Genomic DNA, 13,215 nt, shown 5'->3' on the forward strand with positions numbered 1-13,215 from the left:
CATATGCCTCAATTTGTCGTGCTCAGGCCAGGCCAGGCCGGGCCTATGAGCTTATTTTTCTAGGCCCAGCCCGACCCATTAGGATAACGTGCTTGGACCGTGCCGGACAGTTTTTAAACATGTTGTGCTCATACTTAGCAGCCCGTTTGCCACCTCTAGGAAAAGTAATTAATTTCAAAATCCAGATGAACCACTTTCCTTCCTCATTTCTCTGCCTTTATTACTCACAATATAATATTTTATTATTCTAATTACCAATTTTTCAACAACTTTTCCGATGACTTTTTTTGTGTTACCAAACATCTGAATTGAAAGTTCTTATATAATTTCTTTCCCATTTATTTTCTCTTTTCATGGGAAATAACAATCAATTACTTTCTTTCCGACAAACCAAACGAGGTCTAAGGGAACTTGTACTGGGTTAGTTTTGGTCTTTTGGATAACATGTTTGGTGAGATCTTTTACCGTCATTTATGTATCCTTCTTTTGGTCATGATTTTTCTTCCTGTCCCCGGTTATGGTTATAGGTTTCATAATCTTGGTTTTTGCAGGCTCCACTTTTAGCTACTCGCTTGTCTTTGTAAAGAGAATGGTCTTGGCCTAGTGCCTCCATTCTCCCCATCTGTATTCTTATTTTACACATTTCTTAATGAAATTGTTAGGAAGAGGAGGCCACCAATTTGAGTTATTTGACCGTGCCGTAATTTGAAGGTAAAAGAGTAAAAATACACTCCGCCAGTATGTCTTCGACTGTAAAACCCAAGTCTAAACTCTAAACCCAGTTTCGAGTCTTCCGACCCAAAAGAAGAGAGCCCTTGCTGTCTATAGTTCCTCATTTGCCAAACCCCGTCAAATTCGTACATCTCATGGCGGTTCGTGCATTTTCAAGATCAAAATTTTCAACTTTCTCTTCAATCCTCCTTCAAGGTCTGAAAAGAACACCAATCCGAGAGAACCCGTTTCCTCCAAAACCCAGTTCTCCAGTATCACAAATCCAATCATGTCAGCCCATTTGTGGGTTTAGGCTATACCATGACGGAAGACCCAGAGGACCCCTTTGGAGGGGTAAGAAGCTGATCGGCAAAGAAGCCCTTTATGTGATTTCGGGTTTGAAAAGGTTTAAGGATGACGAGGAGACGCTTGGCAAGTTTATAAAGAGCCATGTTTTGAGGCTCCTCAAGTTGGATATGATTGCTGTTCTCACTGAGCTTGAGCGCCAAGAAGAGGTCAATTTGGCTATTAAGGTACTATACAAATGTAACTATTCTCTCTTGTATGCTTAAATTTTGTGTCTTTTTGCATTTGCTGTTCTGGGTTGTGTTTAGAGTTTCAGACTTGGGTTTGTAATATATGCTATGTGAATATGATCAGGCATTGCTAGTTATGATCTTTGTGACAAATTGTTTAGTGGGTTTCGGCTGGTGATGTGTTTGACGAAATGCTGAATGTTAGTGTGAATTTTTGGAATCTTCAATATGATTAGATAGTGTTTAACAGATTGAGAAGAACTTTGGCTTAAGTATTGGGTTTGCTGGGTATTCCTGCTGGCAATGCAGGCTTATTGGTATATGATAAATTTTGATTGGAGCGAGTTCTTTCTGCGGCCAATTTTATGATTGGCAAGTAGTTGATAGGGGGATTATTGTTTCATATGTAGTTATAGAAGTTAAGAACTCAAAATGGCTCTTTAGATTTAAATGTTGAATTTCTCATGCTCAAACTAGGAAATGAACAATGATTTGGAGAGTACCTTATTACCATGTGAAAGAGAGACTGAAGAGTAGTTTGGGTTTAGATTTTCGTTTGTTGATTCTTTCAAAGTGCTCAATGTCAAGCCAATTGGTTCCAGTGAATGATGGTATTTTCATTTGAATTACTTTCTGTCCTTGATGCAAAACCGCATTACTAGTAAGCTGTAGCCTATAGGTTTGCACTTTGGCAACTTGTTTGTGAGACAATCCGAGAAATTGGATTTGATATATTATTTGGAATGTAGGAAGCCCTTCTAGTGAGGACCCTTAAGTTGAGGACTTTTCGGTTTATGGTTTAAAAGACCCAATTTTCGATCACATTTTGACATCTTATCCGTTCAGTTTTTAGGTTTATATGAGTAGATCATTTCTACAAATTTTCACCCAAATTGGTGTTCGTTAAGATAACAAACTAGATCAAATTAATGGATGAACCAAATCTGTTAAATATGAATTGTTCAAGTTCATAATTGATAAATCACACTTATGAATGTCTTAACAATTTTCAATATAGCTGAAAATTTGAATAAATGATCTACTCATAAATACCTATAAACTAAACGGTCAAGATGTAGATATAAGATCGAAATGTGGGATAAGCCGAAAAGTCCTCACCAAGTCCTCAACTTAAGGGTCCTCACTAGAAGGGCTCCCTTGGAATGTAATTGCTTCTAGATTGCTCTATCTTGGTTTTCTGTTAATTTGTTATAAATTGATTGATATTAGCTTATATTACTCAGTTGGCTAACATGCAATTCAATGATTTCTCAGGTATTTAACGTGATTCGAAAGCAGGATTGGTACAAGCCTGATGTCTATCTGTATAAGGACTTGATCATTTCATTGGCAAAATCTAAGAAAATGGATGATGTTATGGTTCTATGGGATTGTATGAAAAAGGAAGATCTGTTTCCTGATTCTCAAACATTTACAGAAGTTATCAGGGGATTTTTGAGCACTGGTTCTCCTGCCGATGCAATGAACATATACGAGGACATGAAACAGTCTCCAGATCCACCAGAGCAGCTACCATTCCGGATTTTGTTAAAGGGACTTCTGCCACACCCCCTTTTGAGAAACAGAGTCAAGCAAGACTTTGAGGAGCTCTTTCCTGAACAACATGTATATGACCCTCCGCAAGAGATTTTTGGCTCCTGCTGAGGTTTGCATCTTTATAACTAGTTATATCTATCTAGACTTCAGCATGCACTTCTATAGGTGTGCATATCATGTTGATTCCCGTACTTTCAAAATCCTAATTGAGTTTATTTGGTTTTAGGTCTTCAACGTTTTTCTCATTCATTGGAAGGGCATTGTTACACCTCAAGTTCTCAACCAACTATAGGATTTAGGGTTGCATGCCAGGACCACTAGTAAGGTGGGTATCCCATGTAGTGACATGCAGTATTGCTATTATTTTCTAGAGCTTCAAGTTTTGACTTCCTAGAACATAAACTTGTGGTCTGCTGTAAAATGTTCTTTTAGGTTTGTGCACCATCACTTTTTTTTTATGTAGATGAGTTGAACATTAACTGATATGATAGTTTTGATGGATGTTGGTTTCTGTATCCCATGTATCTTTGGCACTGGCAATTCCAAGCTCAGGAGGGATTTCCGGCGGGAAAGCATTCTGTTCCATTTATATGGGGACACCAAAATTTAGCTAATACTGGAAACTGTAGACCTTGGGGTTTAAATGCTCAAATGACCGAATATGTGCATGCCATTTAGTTTAAAGTTGAGTTACCCAGCAATCTCTTGAGTGGTAAACGCCAAAAGGAAGAGAACAGTGCTGAACACATCCAAACCACCTATAGTGGCAACATCAAGCTTCAAATCAGTGAATCATCAAACCAACTCAAACCAATAATTGTACCAACTTTGTCGTAAGCATTCCACTTAATCCAACAAACACTCACGTCAAATCAAACTCATATATCCAAACAAAACCAAATGTTTCACACAATGTCGCTAGCATTTCATGAACATATTGACGTGTCAATGGTTTTGGAATATCTTTTTCCTATGTAGTAGTACCATATAGGCTTGGTGGGAATGGTGGGTTTACTTGTGAATAGCACCTTGATATTAACAGGATGAGAATGTTGGACCAAGCACCACTTGGAGCATATCCGACATTGCAAACCTTATCTAATTATCCTCTTTGGTGGGATCACAAGCATTTGAGTATCAAGATTCATTCCTCCTGAAAAGCCCTAAACTCATATCCAAAGCAAAATCAGTCCCAAATGTCCATTGGCAAGGCATGAGAGCTAGGGATAGGGAAAAGCCACATCTATAAGATATCAATACAGAAAATATGCAATGATCCGAAAATGGTCCTTGGCTAAAGCAATGAAGATGCATTTCGATTTCGAGCACAATATCAGCAAAAACACATAGACAAAAAATTCGAAACACTATAAATTATCAGTCAAGATAACGTGGTATCGGATCATTTAAGATTGATTTTGTAGAGCTTGGAGGACATGTGGAGCCCACGTGACACTTATCCACTATGCTTTGTGGAAAAGGTTACCAATATAATTGGATTTGAATTTACCAACCAGCAAAGGTTGGTGGTCTCCATGACCATCCAATCAAAACTCTCTCCCTCTCTCTTTCTCTCCCTCTCTCTGCTCTCTCTTCTCTCTCTCTTGATTGGATGGTCATGATTGAGTGGTCATGGAGACCATCCAATTAAAACTCTTTCTCTCTCTTTCTCTCCCTCTCTCTTCAAAAACTCAAGGCGAATAGAAATCGAGGAAAACAAAAACCTGGCCTGCACAAAAACAGCAAAAGGAGTTTTTATTGGTGATGAAGGCACATGGGCGGCACTGTTGAGTGCCGTCTTTTGTAGAAGAACAGTGCCGCCTTTTGTAGAAGAAGAAGAAGAGGAAGTTAGCATTATATATTCGATTTCAGAGACACTGATTTTCACGTGCTCTGTTTTCTAGCTTTCTTCTTCTGCAAAATCGCATCTGCCATCTTCTTGGGAGCTCTGTTTTGTTTGGATTAGCTTATCTGTTTGACTCAGAGAAAGAAATGGAGAGTGTGAAGAAGCAAGGGAGTTCGTCTTCCTCATTCACTGCTGAACTCTTTGGGTTCAAGGACTCACCACCCAAGTCTTCAACTGGGATTTTTGCTTCGATTTTCCCACCACCATCGCAGGTATGTGTATTCTTGTTCTGCTGAAACTGCAGTCAATTAGTAGTCTTGTTCTGCTGAGGTACTAGCTTCTGTTAAGAAGTTGCTTTTGGTTCAAAGTTGCTAGCTTTAGTTCATCTTATCTAATGAAAGCACAAATCTTTGGAAAAGCTGAAGTTTGGTTTCTGTTGGGATTGGGGGAACTTATGCTTGATGTTGCGAATTTTTAATGTAAACCCATTTGTGGAAAAGCGAAATTTCTTTCAGAAACACTGCAAAGGGGGGAAAAGATAAACAAGTAAATTCAAGATTTTTGATGAACTAGATTCTCTGTCTTCTCTTTTTTAATTCGCAAGTGACTAGGTTTGCATGTTTTGCTTGGAATTGTAGTGAAGTGTTCTAAATTGTTGACTTTAAGAAACACTGCATCGCTCTTTGTTGAATTTATGGTTCTCACTATCTGATTTTAGGTGGTGGGGAGAAACTCTTCAAGCTCTGAGCTGACTGAATACTGGCGTAAACAGTCCTTGGGAAATCAAGCATGGAACACCAAGCAAGGTAATCAAGGTTTGTTCTTTATATCAGATTCATGTAGTTCTGTTACAAGTTTCTATGAATGATTTATAATCCATCCTAGTGTTGAAATCCAACCTTATCTTGAACTTTTGTTTATTAATGAACACCTTTGGTTCTTCATATAATCCAGATGATGAATACTCAATTTAGCTTCGTTGCTCATATTTTACTTCTTTTTTATTTAGTAACTTCCTGTTTTTGTTCCTAATTGAGAAAAAGGCTTGGTTGTTTAATCAGCAGTCTTTCTAAATTGTGAGGGCTGAGGGATTAAAGTTCTTAGAATTATACCATTATATGCCCCATGATCATCTGATTCTTTTGTAATTCTCTAGAAACTCGTAATCTTGGATATTAAACTGTGTTGAAAGCTTATTTCCTCAACCTTTGTATTGCTCTTAAACCATATAGCTATAAGTAGCGAAGATGCACGCTATAGCTTACCCAACAAGGAACGCAGTTCAGTTCTTCAGCATGAAAGAGCAGAACCATGTCACCTAAGTTCATCTCTTTACTATGGTGGGCAAGAGGTCTATTCTCAGTCCCCAAGTACCCCTCATGCCTCTGGATCCTACCCTCTAGTGAGTCTTGATGAGTGATCATCAATATATATACAGTACTGTGATTTAATAGTGTGTCAGCATGGTTAACGAACAATTGGATGTATAAAACTAATTGTGCTTGTTACTCTATGATTGATTTAGTTCAAGAAAGATGCTGGAGAAGATGATCCAAATGGAAGCAATGCGAACAGTGCCGCCCGAGGAAACTGGTGGGAAGGTATTCATATAACAGATGAAACTTGTACTCTGGTACAATCTACAGCTACATGTTGTAGAGTAGATCAAGTGATGAACTTTTCTGGTATGTGTTTGCAGGTTCACTCTATTATTAGGACCTTGCCTTCCCTGGCCATGAACTCTTCATCTATTATCAAGGTATATATTCTTTCAGATTCATTTCCTCCAATGTGACTTCCTTAAAATCTTGACATGTCATGTAATTCCAATGTGTTTTTTTCTTCGTGTCCCTTAGTTTCCTTCTTTTTAAGGTTCTCAGTTTTTTTTGAATTAAATTAACCCGGTAAATACTTGTACTACATGTAAGATAAGTAGCTGATGTATGTACAATCCTTTGCAGGAATTCATGAGGGCTTGGTATTTTAAGTATGGTGAATATGTAGTATAAATAAGTTGCTGATGTCAACAGGAGGTTGCAAAGAGATGCCTCTTAGTCAAGAAGTGCGAAACTTTTATGTTGGTAAGGTCACCTGTTTCACAGAGTATGTTAATACTCTGCACTGGACTAAGTTTCTATCTGTTGTTTGAAAGTTGTTTTTGCTTTTGAATTAACACCTGTAATGGCCGACGGGCTAATGATATAAACCTCTTGCTCTTCAATTATCAGCAAATAAAGTAGTTGCTTGAAGACTTGAAGTGACTATTGTTTCTTATGCAATGTGTTTTGTCATCATGAAGGCATTAGCGATACATGGTGTTTTGAAAAGAAATGCTACCCTTGAATAATATATACAGCCTCATTAGATTAGAAGTTGCTGGTGAATCAAAAGAAAAAATATAGCTATCAACGACCACTAAATTAGTGTAAAGGAGCTTGATATTGACAGTAGTTTTCCCCATTTTTCTCATCATTGGATAAACAAAGGAATAGCCTTTCATAAGCAGCTACCATCTTGGTAGCAGTGAACAATTGTAAGCCTCTTTGCCTTGCTGCCTGACCTTTCTGCTTTAGACCTCCTCTGCCATCATCCCAAACTCTATAGAGGGTCTTCTTTAGTGAAGCTATTGTCGGTGAAAATGTATAACCGACTTCTGTCCCAACAACCACAGAGCCTGTAATGCTTGCAAGTCTTGTCGCCATTACTGGCTTACCAGAGAGCATTGCTTCCAACAAAGTATGATCCAATCCCTGAGCACGAAGAGTTGGGTTCACGAAAATATCTATTGCGTTGTAGAAGTCAGCTAGCTGAGCTTGTTCTAGTGGCCCTAAAACAAGAACATTAGATCCAAGATCTCTGTACCTAGCTCCCCAAGGACCATTGCCAGCAACTAGAAGGACAACACTATGCCTGAATGCATCATTTTCACTGAGCATTTGCTTCAAAGCCTCGAACATCAATGGATGTCCTTTATCCTTCACCAACCTCCCAGCCATTCCTAAAACCAACGTCTTAGATTCAGGCACCCCAAACCTTTTCTTGAAATCCTTCCCTTTGACAATGTCTGGCTTGAAAATCTCCTCATCAACACCATTAAGAATAATGTGTACGCGTTCATCCGGGATCATGTAAATCCTCTTCAGTACATCTCCGACATGGTCACTGGTAGCAACATGGTGAGCATAACTGGGGAAGAACCTCACCTCTTCGACAACCTTGGTAACTCTTTCAGCCAATGCGTACCCCTGTGGTTCTTCAGGACTCCGAATAAGTTCTTGTATGATGTCAGAATGGATAGTTTCATATGCAATCCCATGCCAAGTAACAGCCAGATTCGTATGATTGCGTGATCGAGTATGCATGAGACCAACACTTTCAGTGTGGATCACATCAAAAGGTCTTCCTGTTGAGTTTTGGGTTTGAAATAGTTTCCAAACTAGAGCTTGGTCCAGGTAACCAGAAGCTGTTGGCTTTGAGAGGTGAAAGCGTAAATTATTGAAAGGGTACCTTGGAAAGGAGGAATTTGGAGGAGAACTGGTGAAGATGTGAAGTTCATGACCTCTTTTGGCGAGTGCAAGGTGGAGAGTCAAAGCATGGCGTTCTAGCCCTCCTGCTTGAGATCTATGAGGCCATTTCTTGACGAAGAGAGCAATTTTGAGGAGCTTTGGCGGCGGATTTGAGGAAAAAGCAAGCTGATTCCAGGCAGAAGGGAAAGAAAGAAGTTCAATGATCTGGCTTTGCTTCTGCTCCATCTTTTGGTATAGAGAATAGCAGGGACCATAGCGATGACACCAGAAAATGAATGAGATGAAGGACCATGCACACAGCACTGAGACAATGGAGCAAAGACGGCGGAAGCTGAATCCAGCAACTGGATCCTTAGCCATTGAAGAAGGAGATCTAAGATAGAAAATGGAGAGAACTCAACCTTATTAAGGAGAGATGTTTCAGATGGCATCTGAACATGGGATTTCTAGTATAAGATAAGCAGGTCTTGACAATCTCAATAATTTGTTTATGAAAACAATCAAATTTTGATCTAGAAGCAACTTCGGTTGACTAAATAATTTAACTTGATTGGATCTAAACCCTATGAGCATTCCATTTGATATTTCTATTGGAATCATGCCTAAATGTGCGCTCTTGATTGCAGTTTTGCAACCCGAAACCACTAGATTTATCAGATAACCAGAATGACATTACTGTGTTCTTAAGCTATGCACCTATATCTCGAAATTCCCAGGATACAAAACTACAACATTTATAAAACAAGCATGAACGTTTTTTTTCCATTTCTGATCATTTCAGCGATGAACCAAAGCTTAATGGGATCCATGAACCAATCACTACTTAATTGAGAGGTTTGGATAAGCTTCATCGATACCTTAACGAGTAAAGGCATGAAGTACAAGAAAAACATAGATCACAAGAGCCAAAGGGACCAAAGTCACCAAAGGACCAATTGCAGCAAAAGTATACAAATCCCCACAACTCAACCTCCCCAATTTGATCTGAACCAAGTCCACCAAGGCCATCATCAAGAAACCACATCCTAAAACCGACCCGAATGCCGAGACCAGCGTACCGACCCGCAAACCCACCTGGTTAACATGTCCCATGTTGGCAACAAGCAACTCAGAATCCGAGCCACCATTTCCAATACTGCTACAACAACTTATTTGGCTGATCTTGATGGCTTGCTTGAGAGCCAAGGCAATGAGGCTGGAGAAGAGGAAGGAGCTGAAGGAGTAGACGTGGAAGGAGATGAGTCCCTCCGCCGCATCGGTACCGGCAGCACAAGCTTTGTTGGAGCCTAGTAGCATGGAGTTGAGGTCGGTGGTAGGGTACCAAGTGAGGCCTATGAAGAGGGCAATTGAGAAAAGTGAGTTCACATTGACTATGCCGTCTAGGGCCATTATGTGAATGCGGGTTGAGGGTGTTGTCCGGCGTGACACGTCGGACATTTCAGGCTTTGGTGTGGTACGGTGGTGTTTGTGGTGGTGGAAGAGATGAAAAAATAGAGAGCATTTTTGGTTGCATTGGTTTTATGAAATATAACTTTGGTTTTTGGTTTGAGGGAAGATGACTAGATGAGTATGAAGCCTGAAACTGGAATCAAGAGTAGCGTGTTTTCTCTGGGTATCGTGGCGTTTCAGGCAAGGAAAGGGGTTTGCAGAAGCAACATATTACAAATGTGAAAGTTTCACACACACACACACACACAAAAAAAAAAACAGAAAGAAAAAAATTTGAAAACCAAAAACAAAAGCGCCGTTGCCGGGGATCGAACCCGGGTCACCCGGGTGAAAGGCGGGAATACTTCCCACAATACTACAACGACTTCTTGCTATTTATTTAATTCACTACTTTTTATTAGATTTTAATGCCACACATAACTCTGCAAATGCATTCGGGCTTATCATTTTAGATTTGGTATCAATGACTCACTGTCTCACTCCCATTGTTGATTAGTATGCTAATAAGAGTTCTGTATAAGTTTGTTTCCTCTCAATAACTGAATTCTTGTGCATATATAGAATATGAATCTCAGTATGGTTTTACTGCATGTAAATTTTTCTAGTCATTGTACTGTTGGGGTTTTAAGTTCCTGTAACATATATATTTTCTTGCCGAAGTACTAAAGGCTTACTTATCCCTGAATCCAATGCTCAAGTCACTAGAATGAAGAAAAAGAAAAATGAAGCTGATATATATGAATTAATTGTTTCCACTGAATCACTGATACATAACAAACTACACACACAAATAAGCATGCACCCATAGAATTTGAATCATTTATTTTTCTTTTCATTTTTTGGGACAGACACAACTTATTTATTTGATAGCACAATTTTTTTTGCAGGCCGGGTCTCACAAATTTCAACTAAACACCTTAAACTTTCTGATCCTTGACAATTGTAACAGGACAATTTGCATTCGCCATAACGTGGCTTGATACACTGCCCAGAAGCACCCTGAATTCAACAAAGGATTATAAATCCCAGATTAGTGTTTATCATTTTGGTTATATAGAATAATATATAAGAGATAGGTTGTACCTTTGGAGGGTGCCCAGGCCTCTGCTCCCAAGGACCAAGCAGTCGAGCTTTAAGTCTTCCACTGCTTCACAAAGCTTGTCTCTTGCATCTCCCCAGTAGATCTTTGCTATCACCGTCACCTATATTCATTTCACACACATTCAATTCCCAAATACCCCTTTAAGACAATGTTGTTTACAATCCTTGTAAGGGTTTTACAATAAAGGGTATACAATATGTGATGATATTTTAAATACTTTGCTACCGCATACATCACATATAAAGGGTTTACAATGATTGTGCTAAGTTTGTGGGAAAATTTTACAATGTGTTAATGATGTTGTCAAAATGTCATAAAAGAGCTAGGATGACTTATTATTGCGAATCAAATTATCAATCAGACAATTTAACGTCTCGGATATCTAGTTCACAAATTAGCATAAAAAAAAGAAAAAGAAGAACATATAAATATGGAAATACATACATGTTTTTGCTTAATAGCAGTATCAAGCAACTCCAAGACCTCCTGATCAAGCTCAACCTCGTAGTTCTCCATAACGTCCTTTTGACGGAACTCCGCAAAAGGAATCAGAGCTGCAGAAAAATCCAGAATCCAGAAGTCATAAAAAAAACCAGAACAATCCTGCAGAAACATACATATATATTTTGAACTAATTAATAACAAGGAAACGTACGTGATCCGGTGGTAGACCAAAGAAGGCTGCGGCTCTCACTGCCTTCTTGAGGCTTGACATGGATGACATACAAGGTGTCACTTTTGTCACTCAGATTATGAAGAGCCCATTTCAGAGCAGTCTTGCTTCCCTTCGAGAAATCCACCGCAAACCCTAAGTTTCTGTCCTTCGTCATCGATCAAATCCGAGAGTGGCCGGCACTAAGTCTCCTTGAAGATGGAGTTGAGTTCGAAGCAGATAGCTAAGCTTTGAGAATCAATTAAAGGAGAAGCTAAGATAGCTATGATCGAGATGTGGATCTGTGCGTTGAAATTCTGCTGAGAGCTAGCTTTGTTTAAGGGGAATCAATTTGCTCTGCCTAACCTAAGTCACATCTCACATGGATTCCATTAATATACCAGCTGCTTGTTCTTACTGGCTGAACGATCTGCTACTTGGTATTTTTTAAGTAGAGAAATCTGAAAAAGCTGCTATTCTGGGGGCAAGTGGTTCCAACTTGAACATAATCTCTTGGATTAGTTGCACCTTAATTAATGAGCTTAATATAGGGACATCCCAGCAACCAGTCAACTAGAGTTGTAGAATCATGCATATACAGCTGGGAGTGGTGAAGTCGTAGAGAAGAAGAGTAAGATGAATCTTATGCAACAAAAGAGATGATCGATCAGATGAACGATACGATAATTAAAAGTGCTAGCATAAGTATGAAGCTAATTAAGGCATTAGGCATACACTACCATTTTTCTTTGCTGGTCTGAATGATCCACTTCCGTTAGTTGATCTTCAGCTGCTACAACGTACACCAGATTACCTTATTATAGTTGATTTACTGTTAATATTAGGAGTCAAGTTTGAAATTCGAAACAAATGAAAAACCCTGGGAGCAGTAGCCTCCAATATCCTACAATCTAACTTCGGATGCTCATCTGATCCCATGGCATCTATTGATGCAATAATCGCAAGTGATCTGCTGCTTCCCTTGCCCTAGCTGTCTGAGGGTGGTGGTGTCACATCCCGACCCTTATATTTTTACCTTATTTACTAGCGTGATTATAATAAGAATTTTACCGTCTCGATCATTGAGTAAATAGTTTAATTGGTCCCTAGAGGGGTTTCGGGGACGATTATGTGCGGAGGATTATTCGTATGAGGAAAATACAACGACGGTAAAAATAGTAAATTTTAGCTAGAAAAAGGTAATTTTTATTCGGGTATTATTTTTCGGGGTGTTTTTATTTTGGAAGTTTGGGTTATAAATGGTGTGGACCGGTTTGGGGTGTGAGGCCCAAACCCTTTTCTTTTCTCTCTCCCTCCCTCCCGATTTTTCTTCTCCTCCCACCCGATTTTCTTCTCTCTACACCCACCGGTATTCCGGCCGTCCTCCCGCCGCCGTCCGACCTCCGTTCGCCACCGGACCGGTCCCGTTCGGTCGGTCTCCCTCCCAGCAACATTTCTAGACCGGTGAGAGGAGCCCTAGCGCCGCCGTGAAGGAGCGGTGCCACCCGTAAGGTCCGACTGTCCAAACCTTCACTTCGCTGGAACTTCCTCCTCCGGCCACCAATCCGGGCAAGCTTGGTATGGTTTTGTAGCCCTCCAACCCAGCAACCTTGCCCTAAAAGGACTCACTCCCTCTTGAGCTAGGTAAGGAGAAATTTGAGGTGGAAGTTTTATGGTGTTTTTGATGTTTTTAGTCGATAGCCCTAGTTAGGCTTGGAATTGGTGTTTGTGCTAGTTATGAAAGTTGTAGAGCTTGATGAGAGGAAGATGCTGTTAAAATTTCATAGGTTTTGGAGGTCGCCCGAATTGACCTCCGGCCGCCGCTGCCGGCGGAG

The 13,215-nt window shown here is 39.7% G+C and overlaps 4 protein-coding genes across 4 annotated transcripts; 2 read left to right on the plus strand and 2 right to left on the minus strand.

Annotated features, from left to right (window-relative positions):
• The first annotated feature begins 752 nt into the window (after window positions 1-752).
• LOC101305909 (pentatricopeptide repeat-containing protein At3g46870-like) lies at window positions 753-3,339 on the plus strand. Its single transcript, XM_004291472.1, has 3 exons — window positions 753-1,244; window positions 2,523-2,913; window positions 3,031-3,339. The coding sequence occupies exons 1-2, from the start codon at window positions 867-869 to the stop codon at window positions 2,910-2,912; spliced, it is 768 nt and encodes a 255-aa protein (XP_004291520.1). The 5' UTR covers window positions 753-866; the 3' UTR covers window position 2,913; window positions 3,031-3,339.
• Window positions 3,340-4,522: 1,183 nt separating this feature from the next.
• On the plus strand, window positions 4,523-6,908 carry LOC101306489. Its single transcript, XM_004291473.1, has 6 exons — window positions 4,523-4,922; window positions 5,369-5,456; window positions 5,883-6,052; window positions 6,176-6,251; window positions 6,350-6,409; window positions 6,612-6,908. The coding sequence occupies exons 1-5, from the start codon at window positions 4,797-4,799 to the stop codon at window positions 6,364-6,366; spliced, it is 477 nt and encodes a 158-aa protein (XP_004291521.1). The 5' UTR covers window positions 4,523-4,796; the 3' UTR covers window positions 6,367-6,409; window positions 6,612-6,908.
• Window positions 6,909-7,070: 162 nt separating this feature from the next.
• On the minus strand, window positions 7,071-9,682 carry LOC101312901. Its single transcript, XM_004292980.1, has 2 exons — window positions 9,102-9,682; window positions 7,071-8,342 (listed from the first exon to the last, which is right to left on the minus strand). Exons 1-2 carry the CDS (start codon window positions 9,612-9,614, stop codon window positions 7,071-7,073), a joined length of 1,785 nt encoding a protein of 594 aa, XP_004293028.1. The 5' UTR covers window positions 9,615-9,682.
• Window positions 9,683-10,329: 647 nt separating this feature from the next.
• On the minus strand, window positions 10,330-11,936 carry LOC101306782 (universal stress protein A-like protein-like). The gene is made up of 4 exons (XM_004291474.1): window positions 11,384-11,936; window positions 11,173-11,282; window positions 10,710-10,828; window positions 10,330-10,625 (listed from the first exon to the last, which is right to left on the minus strand). Exons 1-4 carry the CDS (start codon window positions 11,556-11,558, stop codon window positions 10,544-10,546), a joined length of 486 nt encoding a protein of 161 aa, XP_004291522.1. The 5' UTR covers window positions 11,559-11,936; the 3' UTR covers window positions 10,330-10,543.
• Between the last annotated feature and the right edge of the window lie 1,279 nt (window positions 11,937-13,215).

This window comes from Fragaria vesca, linkage group LG2 (assembly GCF_000184155.1).
Source record: "Fragaria vesca subsp. vesca linkage group LG2, FraVesHawaii_1.0, whole genome shotgun sequence".
In the NCBI taxonomy this organism is placed as follows: domain Eukaryota; kingdom Viridiplantae; phylum Streptophyta; class Magnoliopsida; order Rosales; family Rosaceae; genus Fragaria; species Fragaria vesca.

Excerpts from the sequence above, each read along its gene's own strand:
- LOC101305909 (XM_004291472.1), top strand. The coding sequence starts at position 867 with ATGGCGGTTCGTGCATTTTCAAGATCAAAATTTTCAACTTTCTCTTCA. Across the intron at positions 1,245-2,522 it reads AGGTCAATTTGGCTATTAAG|GTATTTAACGTGATTCGAAA; the intron begins GTACTATACAAA and ends ATGATTTCTCAG.
- LOC101306489 (XM_004291473.1), top strand. The coding sequence starts at position 4,797 with ATGGAGAGTGTGAAGAAGCAAGGGAGTTCGTCTTCCTCATTCACTGCT. Across the intron at positions 5,457-5,882 it reads AGCATGGAACACCAAGCAAG|CTATAAGTAGCGAAGATGCA; the intron begins GTAATCAAGGTT and ends TAAACCATATAG. Across the intron at positions 6,053-6,175 it reads CCTCTGGATCCTACCCTCTA|TTCAAGAAAGATGCTGGAGA; the intron begins GTGAGTCTTGAT and ends TGATTGATTTAG.
- LOC101306782 (XM_004291474.1), bottom strand. The coding sequence starts at position 11,558 with ATGACGAAGGACAGAAACTTAGGGTTTGCGGTGGATTTCTCGAAGGGA. Across the intron at positions 11,283-11,383 it reads TTGGTCTACCACCGGATCAC|CTCTGATTCCTTTTGCGGAG; the intron begins GTACGTTTCCTT and ends ATTTTTCTGCAG. Across the intron at positions 10,829-11,172 it reads CTGCTATTAAGCAAAAACAT|GTGACGGTGATAGCAAAGAT; the intron begins GTATGTATTTCC and ends AAATGAATATAG.
- LOC101312901 (XM_004292980.1), bottom strand. The coding sequence starts at position 9,614 with ATGTCCGACGTGTCACGCCGGACAACACCCTCAACCCGCATTCACATA. Across the intron at positions 8,343-9,101 it reads TTGCTGCAATTGGTCCTTTG|CTTGCTTTTTCCTCAAATCC; the intron begins GTGACTTTGGTC and ends GCCTGGAATCAG.